General features: G+C 41.5%; 1 protein-coding gene across 10 annotated transcripts in view; it reads left to right on the forward strand.

The window, feature by feature from the left end:
* mpp7a (MAGUK p55 scaffold protein 7a) overlaps positions 1 to 15,688 on the forward strand; it is a 63,230-nt gene that overhangs the window by 39,252 nt on the left and 8,290 nt on the right. For 5 of the 10 annotated variants that reach the window (XM_026179132.2, XM_026179133.2, XM_080305910.1 and 2 more), the window contains 14 exons: positions 3,121 to 3,198; positions 4,335 to 4,415; positions 6,380 to 6,511; positions 6,668 to 6,749; positions 7,426 to 7,511; positions 8,008 to 8,082; positions 8,371 to 8,567; positions 9,079 to 9,143; positions 10,563 to 10,604; positions 11,154 to 11,174; positions 11,287 to 11,301; positions 12,051 to 12,083; positions 14,747 to 14,917; positions 15,368 to 15,448. In XM_026179132.2, the coding sequence (XP_026034917.2) occupies positions 3,121 to 3,198; positions 4,335 to 4,415; positions 6,380 to 6,511; positions 6,668 to 6,749; positions 7,426 to 7,511; positions 8,008 to 8,082; positions 8,371 to 8,567; positions 9,079 to 9,143; positions 10,563 to 10,604; positions 11,154 to 11,174; positions 11,287 to 11,301; positions 12,051 to 12,083; positions 14,747 to 14,917; positions 15,368 to 15,448 (1,159 nt within the window). The remainder of the gene's footprint in view (positions 1 to 3,120; positions 3,199 to 4,334; positions 4,416 to 6,379; positions 6,512 to 6,667; positions 6,750 to 7,425; positions 7,512 to 8,007; positions 8,083 to 8,370; positions 8,568 to 9,078; positions 9,144 to 10,562; positions 10,605 to 11,153; positions 11,175 to 11,286; positions 11,302 to 12,050; positions 12,084 to 14,746; positions 14,918 to 15,367; positions 15,449 to 15,688) is intronic. The other 5 variants (XM_026179138.2, XM_026179139.2, XM_026179134.2 and 2 more) reach the window with 4 other exon arrangements.

Consider the following 15,688-nt stretch of genomic DNA (forward strand, 5'->3'; position numbering starts at 1 on the left):
TACGAAAGAATGGCTAAACAGCAGAGAGAAAACACACACATCAAGTTAATCTGACAGGCTTCCCAACCCAGGTCGCTCACTGGTTGTAATTGCCTCACCTGGGTAATTACAACCAGTTGTTGGTCACTCTGTCTGGAAGGAGAGAGACGGTCCAGAGGAGGAGGTGTCACAGATGGAGAGAGAAACAAGAAAGAAGTAGAGAATTCAGAGTAACATGAAGACTTAAACCAGACATATGCTCTTTCTGTCTCTCTCACCTGTACTCACCAGATGGTCGGGACGTCTCACATCCATCCTAATCCGATTATGTTACAGAGATGAAAGAATTATTGTCCGATATCATCTTTCAGCTTTTATTTACATCTGTTTGTTGCTAGAAAATATTCTCATGACACGAGCCAGGTGCTTATTTATATTTTAAAAGCCTCACTTGAATCCAAAATATATCCCCTTCCTTGCACTGTCTTACTTTGGATTTAGGCTGCCTTCCAAATATTTTCATTAAAGTTCAATGGTCGACTGCAGCCCAGATTTACCGGATCAAGCACGTTGTTCACAAACAAGTACCTCTGAAATGAGCCAAAAGTGGCTAGATGATGATAGATGAAGCCAAATGCAAGGTTATGATAGGGACAGGGGAAGGAAGACGGAAACTCCATATTGCAGCAGACAGGTCACAGTATGCTGTTGACTACTGAAAAACTTTTTGAACCATGTCAAGCACACTGGAGGGACAATTAAAACAAGAAGAAAGCTACAGGTCAACCAGTCCCTATTCTATCATTTTGTATTGTCTGTATTGGTAATCAAGGAAAATCCCACAGCCATTACTCCAGTTTCATCCATCCCTCCATCCATTCTCTGCTGCTTTTCAGAGTTGCGGGGGGACTGTGGAGCCTATCCCAGCTGTCTTAGGGCGAGAAGCAGGGTACACCATGGACAGGTCGCCAGTCTGTCACAGGGTTTTGCTCCGGGTCACTTTGAAAAAGATGTTCAGCTTGTAAAGGATGTGATGTTTTCTGGGCAGAGGTCTTAAGCCTGCTTAAATACTATGTTTTATGTCTTCGGGTATTTTGAAAAGTCTCCAAAGTGTGCAACCCTGACCCTAAACATTACATTAGTTCATGTTAGCAAACTAGTGACAGATTATTTCAAACCAATAACTCAGTGGAAAGAAAAATAAAACTAGTTAGCCATAATGTTAGGGCTTATAGATGATGTTCACAAGATGCAGTTAGCACTGTTTTATATAGTGTTATAGAGTGATTTGACCCCCATTTATCTCAGGATTAATTCTGAGATAATTGGGGGTCTAAAAAAGTTTACAGCATGACAGGTTGCCGAAGCATCAACAGCAGTCCTAACATCCATCAGCATGTCCACAGGGGAAAAACATGTTTACCTCCACGACACGCCTAATGCACCGTGTTTTATTGCTGAGTAATAACGGCTTTATGCAGGATTTGAACTTCTAAGCTGACCTTGAAACATGACTGTTGTGCTGGCCAAGACAGAGTCCTAACAGGCTGTGATTTATCTCGGCAGACTGTATGGATAAGTCCAGCTGAAATGGCTGTAGCTGTTTAAGGCCAAGATTTAAACTGGAATCTTGATGGGGAGAGACGATGTAAAGACATTTCACACGTCGTTGCGTCGCGTTTACTTCACTGGAAAGTTATAAAAGTGATTTTGATGGGTGACATTTGGTGTTTGGGTAATGTTTTTGAATGACATCATGTTTTGGATTTTGGTGTTGGTCCCTGGTGATTATCGAAGCCAGATGACAGCTTGAAGAGACTCAAATCAACTCATCTACGCACGCTGCTCATGTTATTGCTAATCAGAACTTCTGCCAGGGCCAAAAACATTGAGGTCAAATACCGTCCTGTGAGTGTGTCAGAACATTCAACTGTCAGTGATTCTGACTTGCTTTCCTCCGTATTTACAGTACTGCTACCATCTAGCTTTAAAACATAATCACTTGTGTTGCGAGGAGTAACAACTATGTCTAACATTCCTAAAACAGATGTTTTAATTGCACAAAGCATCTGTAGCCGTTCAGTGTGACAGCAAACAAACTGCTTTTCTTGTCTTTTTCTGTCCTGCTGAGTGATTTTCTGTCACACATTGTCACTGCTCCATCTGTGTGTGTGTGTGTGTGTGTGTGTGTGCGCACTCCCGCATGTGTGGATTTGGCCCTTTAGATATAGAAGTGGTCCAGAGCGTCTCTGTCACTCTCTCCTCAGCCAGAGGCTCCTCTGTTCCACCATCCTCCTGGAATGCTTTCTAGGACATCCAGCTGGAAGCTCCAGGCTCGGGGCCCAGCTATCAGTCAGACCCGTGGCCCAGATCCCCTTCACCATGCTGGGCCTGAGGAAGGAGAGACGCAGGAGTGGCTGCTGGGAGGAAAGCTGTCCCTGTCTGTTCCTTGATGGGACCTGACAGCAGCCTGTAGGCTGTCAATGCATTCCTGCGCAGCTGCTTTTAAATCACAAATGGGATATCTGTAGTGTTTTTTGTGAGTCTGTGTGTGCGTAGGCACAGTTGTGCAACTGTGCCTTTGACGTTGTGTGCGTGGGTGTGAACGTGTGCTTTGTGTGTATATAAATTATTCCATCTCTGCTCCACATATGATGAAGTGGTTTTGCGTGTATAAATGAGTGAAAGTGAGCGCACGAGTCAGGCTTACTTTCCATTTTAGCAACTCTCCAGAGACGCAGCTCTGTCTCTCAACACTGTGCAGTCACAGCGCTGAGGCTGATAAGGAAATGTTTAGCCAATTTCACCAGACTGTTGAAATGATTTGGAATCATCACGGGGCCACTGGGACATATCGAATGCATGGTGGAAAACTGGATTGTTTGTACAGTGGCTAAGCTAACTGAAATACTTAGTGGATCGAGGGAGTGAAAGATCTTTGTGTGTGCTTTTGGTATTTAAGGACATGATTTAATGAACTCTGTGTATGTACAAGATGGTGCTGATGAAGGTTGTACATGTTTTCTCACATGTCTGTTTGGAGACGTGCACATGGCTTCCAGTGTGCACACTTTTTCTTCCACATGTGCTCACTACTATCTCAATAACTACCTTAATAATGAATACAATCTGTCCTTTCAGATCCACGAACGGCTGCAGCACTATGAAGAGAGCAAGCCCGCCCCTGTCCTGGAAGGAGCTGCACCTCTGGCACGTGACGTAAGTGTTTTAAAAAACATGTTTAAACTGATCGATCTTTTTATTGGCTGGGAGGCAAATGAATCGATTAAAGGAACCTTTGGTGAACAGTGTCTGTCTAGATGGGTTTCGGTTAATGGAGGTTTAATTTATTGACTAACATAAAATGACACTTCAACCCTCGTCTGGCCCCGGCCGTACTGTCTAGAACTCCCAGCAAGTGACTGCCACCGCTCAAGTGAAACCAGCATGGCCAGTGCCGTTGGTGTAAGCAAGTGAGACACACCACATCATCAATAAATAGTTCAAATGATGGCCACTGATCTAGAACTGTATGGTTGTTATGGTTGACTTGTATCCTTCTCCCTGTTGGAAAACCGTTTTCCTCTTCTGGCTGACTTCCAAACATCTTAATACAAACTCTGCTGTTACTTGGACAGATCACTTGGTGCCATCAGAGAGCATTGGTCTGCATTTTATTCCTGCAGGGTCAGATACGAAAAATACAAACACAGAGAAAGGGTTCATCAGTGTCAAGTGGCTTTCATGTCAGTTTTTACTGTGTGGGATGGCTTGCTGCTCCTTTCCACACTCCAACCAAGTCCAGGAGGATCTTCCATAAATCAGTGATGCTCTCAGAGCTCCCATTGTTTCCAGGTTTAACTGACTGTTTTCTTTAGTTCTTGAGATTCTCATTGGAAAATGATCTGGTACAATAGAAGATTTATCAAAGGGCAGGTGCCAGTAGGTGGGAGTTCTAGGCCACATGACAAAGTGTGGCCTTGCCTCCAGCTGCGATTTACCTTATTTAAGACAAGATGAAGCTGCAGATAAATCCTGTAACTGAAAGAGCTGCATTTTTATGTCTTAATACAATATGATACAAATAGAAGATACACCAACATAACTTCTTTAGATAAAGCATAACTAGTATGTTTATCTCTCTAAATGCAAGTCCTCTATTCATTACTGACACAAAGCACACCTTGCAGAGTTGAACTGTTAATTACAAACCTCTACCATTGGTTTTTCATTATACAGACTGCTGTTGTCTTCTTGTCGAAGCATTGAATGTTCACATGCACACCTGAAAAAGAGAAGCATGCTTAATGGTCTGAGCACAGTTGTGTGAACATTGTGTCCTTGACTATTTTCAGGTGTCTGATGAGCTGGAAGGCAAATCAGCCAGTCAGGATGTCAAAGAGCTTCTTAAACTGCTGGCAAACCCACATGTAAAGGTGAGTAAAGGATTTGCTTATTTTGTACTGAGCAGGTTTTAACAAACTAAAACCACATATTCTCTTTGTGGAGGATTGTATTATTCCATCCAAAAAACAGCAAAGCATTTGGCAATTCTGGCTCTGGATCTTTGCTGTTTGCACAGCAGCCACATTAAAGCGTTACAATCATCGTGCTGTACACAAAATAACACGCCTGTTAGATCCAGGCCTTGTCTCGTTTTCTTGGCTGCCGTTGCTGACCTCGTTAGCCAGATGCAGACAGCTACAAAATAAATTTACACATTTTTATTTTCTAATGCATAACTGGGGCCATCCATCAGGGCCTCCAGGTGTCTCAGCCAGACAGAGCTGCCTTCACGACGGCAGGATAGAAGCAGAGTTGGACAGGCTCCGTTTTTAATGCGCTGTCGTCATGCTTGTTTGGGCTCTGCCAGAAACAACAGCTCTCTAGTTCTCCCCCAACATAGCACACACACACACACTTACAGTACATGCAAATATTTAATACCTATCAGTGTCAAACAGCAGGAATTCAAGAGATGGTGGTTCCCAAACATGGATTTTTCAATGTCTGAGCTGGTAATTATGATTCATTTCCTAAATTCTCCAAACACATTAAGAACAACTACATTAATCTGTTCAAAGACAAGTGTGGAGCATGTGTTTTTTACAGGTGCTATAGGTACAGACACACATATTTCACCAGGCAGCACATATTTTAGACATAGAATCAGCAACTCCACACACACCTCCAGCAAACTGGTACTCATTTGGCTCATTACTATGTTTTTCCCCTGCACCTAACACATATAATTGCTGCTGTAGTTGTGCAGTGGTCTCTCAGCTCCAGTGCAGAATGGGGTCAGCCAAGCAATTCCCCACCAAACAATGGAAAATGTTCTTTCTGCTACTGCTTCCTCCATTGCTGGCTGGTGAATTTTGGCAGACGGTGTAGCAGCACAAGCCAAAGAAGACAAGCTGGAGAGGAGTGGCATTTTATCTCTGAAGTAGGATCAAAACCAACCATTTTTAAAGATTTCCTGGCTGTGAGATTTTCTTTACATGTGTTATTCATTTGGGATTCTCTTGATCGAAAGAAGTTATTATTTTTAGTTATAATAAGGTAATACAGACTCTTTGCCTTCCAAAGACTACTCACATAGCTCCAGTTGTGTCTCCTCCTCTCATCTGCTCCCAGTTAGCAACATCTTGAATGCTGTACTGCAGCATGCTCCCATGTCATAAAACACACTGCTTCTCTTCTCACCATATCCTTCTCTTTCTTCCCTGTTTCTCTTGCTCTCCACCCCTCTACTTTTGTCTGGCACTTTGGTTGGAAGATGTTTTTCTCAATTTTTTCCCCCCCTCTAAACCACAGAAAAAGCAGCACGCATCTAGCTGCATCTTGGTCCGGACACGCGGTTGTTAAATACTTTGAAAAATGAATGTCTCCTGAATGGCATCATTCCCGTCTGCGTCCCGTCTCTTTTTATGCCTGCTCGTGAAAGTGTGAAATATCTGAGCTGAGAACTTTGCTTTTGAGTCTTCACCACCTTACCCTGCAAAGTGTGGATTTTGTGGTGGTCACATTTGCAGCTCTTGCTGAGCAATGGTGCAGGGCGAGCCTGGGTTGCCTTTAATCAGAGAGATGTATGGAGGGAGAGCACAGGCCTAATGGCAATTAATGCTTGTTCATCTACAAGCTCTGGCCTTGAATGCTTTCAAATCCATCACCCAGCACATGAGGGAGACAACCCAATTCATAACCATCCTCCCTGCAGTCTGCAGTGTCTCTGTCCTGCTTAAAAAAGGAAGTGATAGATCGGACTCTTAATAGCATGCATGGCCATACTTTATTTAGCTAAGTGGACTGGGGTAAAGTTGAGGCCTTCGTGGCTTGACAGATAACCCTTGCCTGTTTTGTGTTTCCTCCCATAAATCCTATTTTCTCCTTTTTCTAGAGCCTCCTGTCCGTCCACGACGCAGTTGCCCAAAAGAAGTATGACCCCGAACTACCTCCGCTGCCTGAAGACATCGATGACGATGAAGATTCTGTGAAAATTATAAGATTGGTCAAGAACAAGGAGCCACTGGTAAGTAACTTAACAATCATCCTGTGTGCAGTATCTATCTGTCTCTACGCCTTAATTTTCATCTTTACAGTGATTTTAGGTCATTGCTGTTTGACTTGCACATCATAATGTCATAAAGGTAGAAATGCTGTTATAATGACTATTCTTCTTTTATAGGGAGCAACAATAAGACGTGATGAGAGCACAGGTGCCATCACTGTGGCCCGGATCATGAAGGGAGGGCCAGCTGACAGAAGTGGTTGGTTCCAGCCTTTTTCTCTCTTTTATAAGTTTGCCTGTGTGTGTGTGTGTGTGTGTGTGTGTGTGTGTGTGTGTGTGTGTGTGTGTGTGTGTGTGTGTGTGTGTGTACTCGATTCTACTCAGTTTTCTGTCATTTTCTGTCACTGTGTAGCACCTCAGTTTACATAGGGTCGTTATAGCAACTCATTTAAAAGTCCCATGATGTCATTTGTATGCAACACAAACCCAGCACACAATAGTGGACATGGAGGCGTTGGTATACCTGTCCGATCACACTGTTGGTTTTTCTGCACCCATTTCCCTGGATGCCGTGTTTCAAAAAGGGCAGTTTTGATGTTTGTGAAGGAATCACTTTCATGACTCATCAAGTGACATAATTGACTGGCATCACATGGTGGCATGGAGTCTGTTGACGTCACAGTTTCAGATCAACTCAGGTTGCTCAAAACGACTGCTCTAGTAGGTATCAGGTGCTGCCATCTAATAGAAAACCCTAAAAAACAGAGTCAAGTCAAGATGAGCAAAGTAGATACTAGTGGAAAAGAGCCATACAAGTCTGTAGTGTGGAATATATTGGGATTGCACAGAATTTAGTACCTCGCTTACATCAGGGCGTTAAAATAATAGAATGCCAGAATGACTGCAAATTAGTAACGTCTGTTTATGTGTGGCAGGTTTAATTCATGTAGGGGATGAACTGAAGGAGGTCAATGGAATCCCTGTGGACGACAAGAAACCAGAGGAAATCATTCGTATTCTGGTAAGTCTTGTCTTTCTATGGACGTTTGTGAGACTGAGGGTTTTTCAGCTCCACTCCCTTGGTACCAGCCTTTGTTTATAATGACAGAAACCTCCCCTTATCAACTCATCCACGACCCAGGCCTCCCATTGCCGTGTTGATGGCCGATAGATCACATGCAGAGTCTCTGTGGATGAGGCTGATGATGTGTAGTTCCTCCACGCAGCTTTGGTCACAGGCCTAAATGAGCTCTGTCATGTGCCTGGGATCTTAAACTCTTAAGGCCTTCTCAGACACAAAAGTCTTTGAGCTCTCAACACTCCTCCTTTACACCCCTGCACTGTACTCCCTAATTCTGTCAAGAATGGTTATACTATCCCACTAAACCTTCCTTTGTTGAAAAATCAATGCTTGACGCTATGTCACTGTAACTAGATTAGGTCTCTTATAAAATACTTAAAAGGATAGGAAAACTATCCTTTACAATTACTCCAACTTCTGTTCCTACATTATTTAGGCACAGTCACAAGGAGCCATTACCTTTAAAGTTGTCCCTGGTGCAAAGGACGAGGCATCTATCAAGGAGCCACAGGTAGGTCCTGTCTTTCTCTGTTATTTGGTTTATCCACTTGTTAAGTGATTTAGACCCTTTGATAGTGGAAAGTCATTGAAAGACCATCTTGGCCATCACTTGCAGCGTTTACCATCGATTGCTGTAATCTTTTGAGAATAATCACTCTGAGCTTTGGTGAATCACCTTTAACCATGATGACAATGTTTTAGAAAGAAAACATTTTATATACAACATAGTGAACTTGTTCCTGTTGTGTCTTCAATCCTCCTCTTTGTTTTCTTGCCTTTCCCTCATGATGATGTACAGATGTTTGTGAAGGCGCTCTTTGACTACGACCCAAAAGATGACAACACCATCCCATGTAAGGAAGCTGGTTTGGCCTTCAAGAAGGGTTGCATCCTACAGATCATGAGCCAAGATGATGCAACCTGGTGGCAGGCCAAACACGAGGGCGACACAAATCCTCGTGCTGGCTTAATACCATCCAAACAGTTCCAGGAGAGGTGAGAAACACAAGGCTGACCTTATTGGCTCCAGTGCTGTCACTGTCATAGATGTTCCATCTCCTTTCTCTCCCTCTTTAATCCATGTATTCTTGCTTCACTCTGCCAAAGTAGTCTGGGTTTCCACACATTTTCTGGTCCAAAGTGAGTAATGACAGAAAATGATAGTGCTGGTACCAATCCACATTGAACTGCAAGTGGATGGAAAACACACACCAGACCTACACAGAGAAAGAGGAAGGCTGAAGAGTAAAGGGATCGAGTAGAACATTTTATATTCAGGTTTATTATTCTACTTTTTTCAATAGAAAGATGTTCTGTTCTTCACCTCCTCAATCTTTGGTTTCACCAGTCTCAGCTGACAGAATAGAAATGAAGGATATTGTAGAGCAGGGTTTCTGTAGCATAGCAGAGTGTTTATTATTCCCAGAGTGACCATGAAAACTGATGGTTTTCTTTTTTCTGTTCTTTCCTTTTTCTTCTCTTTCTTTATCCATCTTTTTGCTTTCAGGAGACTTGCATTTCAGCAACCTGTTACGACTCTTTCGTCCCTAAGGAGGTCTACTAGACGATCATGTAAGCATATATTATTTGCTGTGTTAGCGACTAATAAACCACAACAAGACAGTTGTCGTTAACAGGTGGATGGGAGGAAGAGAAGAATGGCAAAAGTGAGGAATGCTGGTCAGGACAGTTTGTGGAGTTCATTTCTGAAACAGACTCATCCTTCTGCTGATTCCACCACTGGAGTCTTTCGTGTAGTTGTGTAGTTCATGCTGGTCGTCTGGAGAAGCAATTTAGATTTATCTTTGTTTTCATTTTCCTTCCTGTCTGCTCAATGTTTCTCCCTCTAAATTTCTATCCAGAGTCTGTTCCATGTGTCTTCTACAGCCTCTTTGTGTGTTGTTCACTAAGTCCACAGCATGTCTTTTATCCTGCCTTCCTTTGCTCCCCCCAACCGGTCACGGCAGATGGCCGCCCGTCCCTAAACCTGGTTCTGCCAGAGGTTTCTTCCTGTTAAAAGGGAGTTTTTCCTTCCCAATGTTACCAAAGTGCTTGCTCATAGGGGGTCATATGATTGTTGTTGTAGTCACGCAGGAGCTTTAATATGAATTAGGAGAGGGTTTGCCCTCTGGCTGTTACTCTAGCTAAAGAGATGATTGATTTTCTAAAAGCTGTGCATAATGCAGATAACAAAGATAAAAGACAAGTTCATGTGAACTGGTATTGTCACTTGGCTGCCTGGCTTCTAATTTGGATAATCACTTATACTCTTGGGGTGATGATGATGAGGGTAATAACAAGGATGGTTTTGATGGCAGCCTGTTATTCAGCAATTGTCCGTGATTGACTCCAACTGCAGAGTTCAACTCCTTATCATCACTGCCGGAAAAGAGAATGAAGACAAACAGTATTACAGTATTATTACATTATTACCCAGATTTTTCCAATGTAAACATTCCTGGCAGCTCACCCATGGACTTGATAAAGGTGGACTAATCATACATCTTTATGGCAGTTTTCATCACATTCTTTCTTTAAGGTTTAGTTTCAAATAAATTAGATAATTAAATCTGGCTAAACTCTTATTCACAGTACAGTAATTCTCATCCTTCTTAAAACCACATTTTGAGGTCGCTGTCCCAACTTAAGATGCCACATTAGAGCAGGAAGAGGGCACCATCAGTGGGAAAACTGACCTGGCCACTGACATTTGAAACAAGATGTCAGATAAAGGTACACACACTTCAGAACAGCTGCCGCTCTCGTGCCTGATGCGTCTAGCCTACAAACAGCCTTGCACAGATAGGTCTTGACTGTTGTTTTGGTTAGACATTAATTCTGGACATGCTGAACAACACTCTGGAAAATGAATGCAGTGATGTAAGGTGAGCTTCATACTGTTAAATACTTACAGAGGACTGTATCAGTATTACAATATCAATCATTTGGAGGCTTATGAATCTAAATGGCTTTTTTCCCCCCTGTAAATAGTGACTGCACCACAGACATGTACCGCAGATTGTGTATCACTAGGTAACAATGGATATACATTTCTATCAAAATAGGAGCAAATAGAAAGTAAATGTTTGTTATATTCTCATAAAACCTGAACTCAAGCTCCACTTACTGGTGTTTTTGTAACCTTTTAGTAGCAGCATGGCTTATGAAGGGTTTCTGTACGTGTTCTTTTTAAACCCAACCTTAAAAAAAGAAAGAAGTTAAGGATAAGATTTCCTCAATGAGTTCCATCAATTTATGTCATGACAGCTGAGTGTACTGCAACTTCCTCTCAGGAAGACCTGACGAGTGTTTCAGAACCAAGTGGAACTTGAGTTATTTTATTATTTGAAACGTAGATAGTTAAACTAGTGATACCATTAGAGTGATACTGGGAGTTACAGTGTAGTGGTCAAGCTCGGTATTTTTCACAAACATTACAAAACTGAAGAGAATTGTTTGCTTTTTCAGTGTTTTGTGAGAAATGACTGAATTGAACCTGCATAGGATGTTTGTGGATGTGGCACTCAGCTTTAAAATGTTTTATAATGTTCTCTCTGTTGTCTTTTGCTCTGCTTTTCTAAGATGATGTGACAGTAGAGTTTGGTAGGTTTCTTCTTATATTTCTTCCTCATCCCTGAGTTATGTTTACTTTCCTAATCTAATATTTTGTTTAGTATTACCTAATTTCCATTCCTTGCTTCTCTTGCACTCAAAGCTGAAGAGATTGAAGGTACTACTTTTCTGACATCCTCCACCGAGTAGGACTTTACTAACCCAACCATCTGTGATTGGTTCCCCTTCATGCTATTTGTGTGTAATGAGGTCCACTTCTTACCTCATCTCCCCAATTGACCCATTAAAGCTATTCACCATTTAAGAGTAACATTAGTTGTCACAGTCAATGGTTCCTCATAGATTTTATTGACTTTAACATTTTACAAAGCCTCATCTTTCCTCGACTCATTTTCACAAATGTGGACATCATTTTTGAGAATCATCCCGTCACAAGTAATATTTGTTGGACTCAGTCACAGCACAAACTGATTCACTGTCTCCAAGAATCGTCCAACACCACAGCCAAGAATGTAGTGGCCTGTAAGGCTAAATGGGGCTTAGTCAGTTAGCTGGGACCATCAACATTTTTCAACATTGTTAGTTCTGTAAAGAAAAAGAGAGTATTTTGTTTATTTTGGTCAACTTTAGCTGCTCACTAGATGGAGGTTATATGTAACCTGTCCTTGAATTTACCTCTACATGCGTGGCTGTCATTCTGGGCAAAAGGCCAATATTTAAAAATAACGAACACACTATAAAATGTAACTCAAGCAAAATTTACCCCAAACCACTCTGATCACTCTCTTCTTAACAGCACCTGTGTGTTTTTCCCTTTATCATATTTAGAGGGCCGCAGCTCATTTCTGACTATTCTCTTTAACTTGATTTTGTGGTTCTCTTTGGCTCCTTTCTTTTCATCACCAGAGGATGCTGATTATAGTGGTGGATTTCACCTAGGTGAGAGATTGTCTTCTTTTGTCTTCTTGCCTTTTCCTGCCAGATGTGGTCATTTCACTGTTACAATAAATATGAGGACAGTGGCCAAGTACAAGTTTTGTTTTTTCCACATGAATCCTTCATATATCATCTTCTAAGAACTATTAAGTCATACATGTTTCACGGGACGGAACAGTTGTTCATACCTTTGACCTGTTCTTCTAACTCACAGAGCACTTGTGGGGCAAATAATTCACTTCTTAAACCTTCTTACATAATTCACTTTTTGGACTTTAATAGTTTTGTACTTTCTCACTGTGCTGTGCTATTTGTGCTCCCATGCTGACAGCATGAGTGCACTGGCAGATCATGTCATGGATTTGCAGTATGTAGTTATCCTGTTCTGCCTCTGCTGTGGGTCTGAGGACTTCTTTGAGAGGTTCTGGTTGGAGTTGGCTTAAAAGAAAGGTTTGTGTGCTTCGCTGCATTGTGGAGGTCCGGATGAAGGCCGGTCTTGCTGATGTGGTTCCAGTCAGACTTAATGACAATTACCATGGCCCACTTTGGTTCTGCAACCACTTTAATTCCAGAGAGCTGCTTCCAAATCCCTGTCTTGTACAGAAAATGTTTCCCATCGTGTTTTTATTACCACTGTCATTTGCACATTTAGACTCCAGATTTCACAGGATATCCAGAGCACACGCAAGTTTATAAATACTACATTTGAGTCATGTCTGCCAAGCTCAATCAGGGTCACTCCCAAAGCCGAACTCTGCCAAACATTATTCCATTTTTTTGCCCAAAAAAAAGTCCAGCACCTTGAGTCCAGCAGCCAAGAACGAGGTTTAAATGAAATGAGAGAACCTCGGGAGAAGAAGTAAAAAATAGTGAGTTATAATAACATCTTCTCTATGAGAGTACTTGCTGCATGGCTTTTCAGCCTGTTGGATGTGGTTGTATGATTTAAAGTTGGCCTGTCCCTAAAAGTTTGAAATCTTAGAACTTACAGATGCTTTTGCAATGCTGCTGAGGTTGCATGGGGAAATAAAGGAGTGGGAGGGGGCGGCAGTTGTTGTCCTTAGTTTTTGGTTTGTTTTCTCCCCATGCCTCTCAATGATGCAACGTCTGTAACTTCCATTGCCAGAGTCATTCTTGAGCACAACTTTGGGATGAACAGATTCCTGAATTTACAGCCTGCAAACTTGAGAATGATATCTCCTTAGTAAGCACTGTTTAGAGGCTACTTCGTTACTGTACTTAAGTAGAACCTTCAGGTATCTGTACTTTACCTGAGTATTTACTCTTATTCTCTACATTTTTGCACAAATATCATTTTTAAAACAGGCTCGTTACTCTAGACTCAACAGTATCAGCTGAAATTGAGTCGGAAAAAATGCGTTTGTCTGTATGTTTTAGTCAGCTTGTAGCTAGTGTTACAAAAGAGGAATGAGTATAAAGGGAGTAACCTTGCTTCACAACATAATGTTTCTACAACATTTCTATCAGCTCAACAAACATCAGCAGACTCAAGCTGTTTGTGTGCTGTTCGTCTCAGTGTGTTGCTAGTTAAAGGTCCAGCTGCTGTATTTCACAAGGAGAGAAAAGAAAGAGAGCTAACTTCACTCAGAGACGGAGAAAGATAAGAAAGTCAGGTCAGGAGAGAAAGAGTAGAGATTATTTTTAAAGCTGATCTCTGCTCTGGGACATTTAATGACCTGCAGATTTAAAGGTTACATGTCAAAATTTTTAATCACATATCACATATGTGTTTTGACAAATGGGCTATTTTCATTGTGTGAGTATACTAACTTTGTCTTTCTATAATATCATATTTGCAGAATAAACAGGTTAGCTTGCATTAATGTGGTGAAATCACAGTAAAGCTCTGTGTTGGGCTGATACAGAGCAGCTGTGGGGGTCAGTGTTAGGTTACATCAAGTGTAGAGATTAATTTACATTTAAGCTGATGACGCTTAGATTCATTCACTGATTTCAATCTTTACACCAACTTTCTGTTTTCATTTAACTGTTTGTTTGTGGAAGTAAAGTCGCTTCCTGTATGTATCTGTGTGTAAGTGTGCGTCGTCCCAGCTTGTGTTAAATATGCTCATCTTTTTCCTTCACATTTTTGCACTTCTACTTTACTGAAGGGGCTTTGAATCAAAGTAGAGATCGGAACTTTGTGCCAGTTCCTTTCTTTTTACTAACTTGTTCGTGTTTGGATCATCTTATGAGGCTTTCCAGAACAAATGAGCAAGCTTCGTTTACCCATACCTGACTTGTTCTAAAATTTGGAGCACATTCATTGTCATCCTCTCTGTGTAATACAGTTTCCACTGGTATGGAAGACAGGATGGTTGTTGTTGTTGTTGTTGTTGTTGTGTAATTAGTTACCTGTGTTATTTTAGTGAGTGTGTCAGCGGGTGCAAGAGGTGAGAGGGACTGTATTTTGGATGATGATAGACCTATGATGAGTTTTCACCTGTTTGATGTCACCTGGGGAAAGTAATGTTTGTGTGGAGGTGTTTGCCAAGATCCTGAAACAACTATAAATTGGAGTCCACAGTATTTGTATGTGTACATACGGTTGTGCTGGATTTTACACTACTGACAAAGAATTTTCTTTTTTTGTATTGATTGATCTGTTTCTTCTGTCTCCTCTTTTGGCTCATGCTGACCTCCAGCTGGGTTCAGGAGAAGCTTTCGCCTCAGCAGGAGAGACAGAAAGACCACCAAGTCCATGTACGAGGCGAAGAAGAGTGAAATGTACGACATGGCTGACGTGCCCACATACGAGGAAGTCGTCCCGTACCGCAGGCAAAGGGGAGACAAACACAGGCTGGTGGTGCTAGTAGGTGAGTAAAGAGAAATTTAAGTTCTCAAACTCTGATGTCGCTGCTTACCTCACACACTGTTGCTGTTAGGATACCGAATTTAATGAAAATCCTCACCTTCAATCTCATTGTCACATAGAGACGACAGAAACAATAAAGGTGGCCCAGCTCTGCAAGAGAGAAGCTGAATATTATGTTTCTCTATCATCTGTTCCTAAGAAGTGAATATGAATAACCAGAAAGTAACTTTAGATCTTTTGGATACAAATTTTCATTAGTTCATCATTTGATCCTATTAGACATTTGAATTTATATTCTCATCATTAGTGTTTGAGGTCTTGAGTTAACCTCGGCAACTCTAACCACCAAGTACAGACGAAAGAAAGTTTGAATGTCTCATATCATGTTATGGATGTGATAATAACGTGATGAGGAGTTTGGCAGAGTTTATAATTAGATGTTTGTGTGTAGGACCCACAGGTGTCGGCTTGAGTGAACTGAAGAAGAAACTGTTGATCTCTGACCCCCAGCACTTCAGTGTGACCATTCCACGTAAGTGTCCTGTAAAAGAGACATTGGGTGTCAGTGTGACTACCTGTGTAAATAAAGGTTAAATTAAAAAAAAGGAAAAAAGATAACTTCACTCTTCTGATTTAAGCCCACCAAACTTTGGCTGAACAGTACAGTTCATTTGTCTTTCGCTCTGCATATTTCTTTGTTCTTATCTCTGCGTCTTATATGTGAATGTGTGCTTTATACTAGTTAATAGAATAGAAGTTAATTCGCTGACCA

Source organism: Astatotilapia calliptera, chromosome 9, assembly GCF_964374335.1.
Source record: "Astatotilapia calliptera chromosome 9, fAstCal68.1, whole genome shotgun sequence".
Taxonomy (NCBI): Eukaryota; Metazoa; Chordata; class Actinopteri; order Cichliformes; family Cichlidae; genus Astatotilapia; species Astatotilapia calliptera.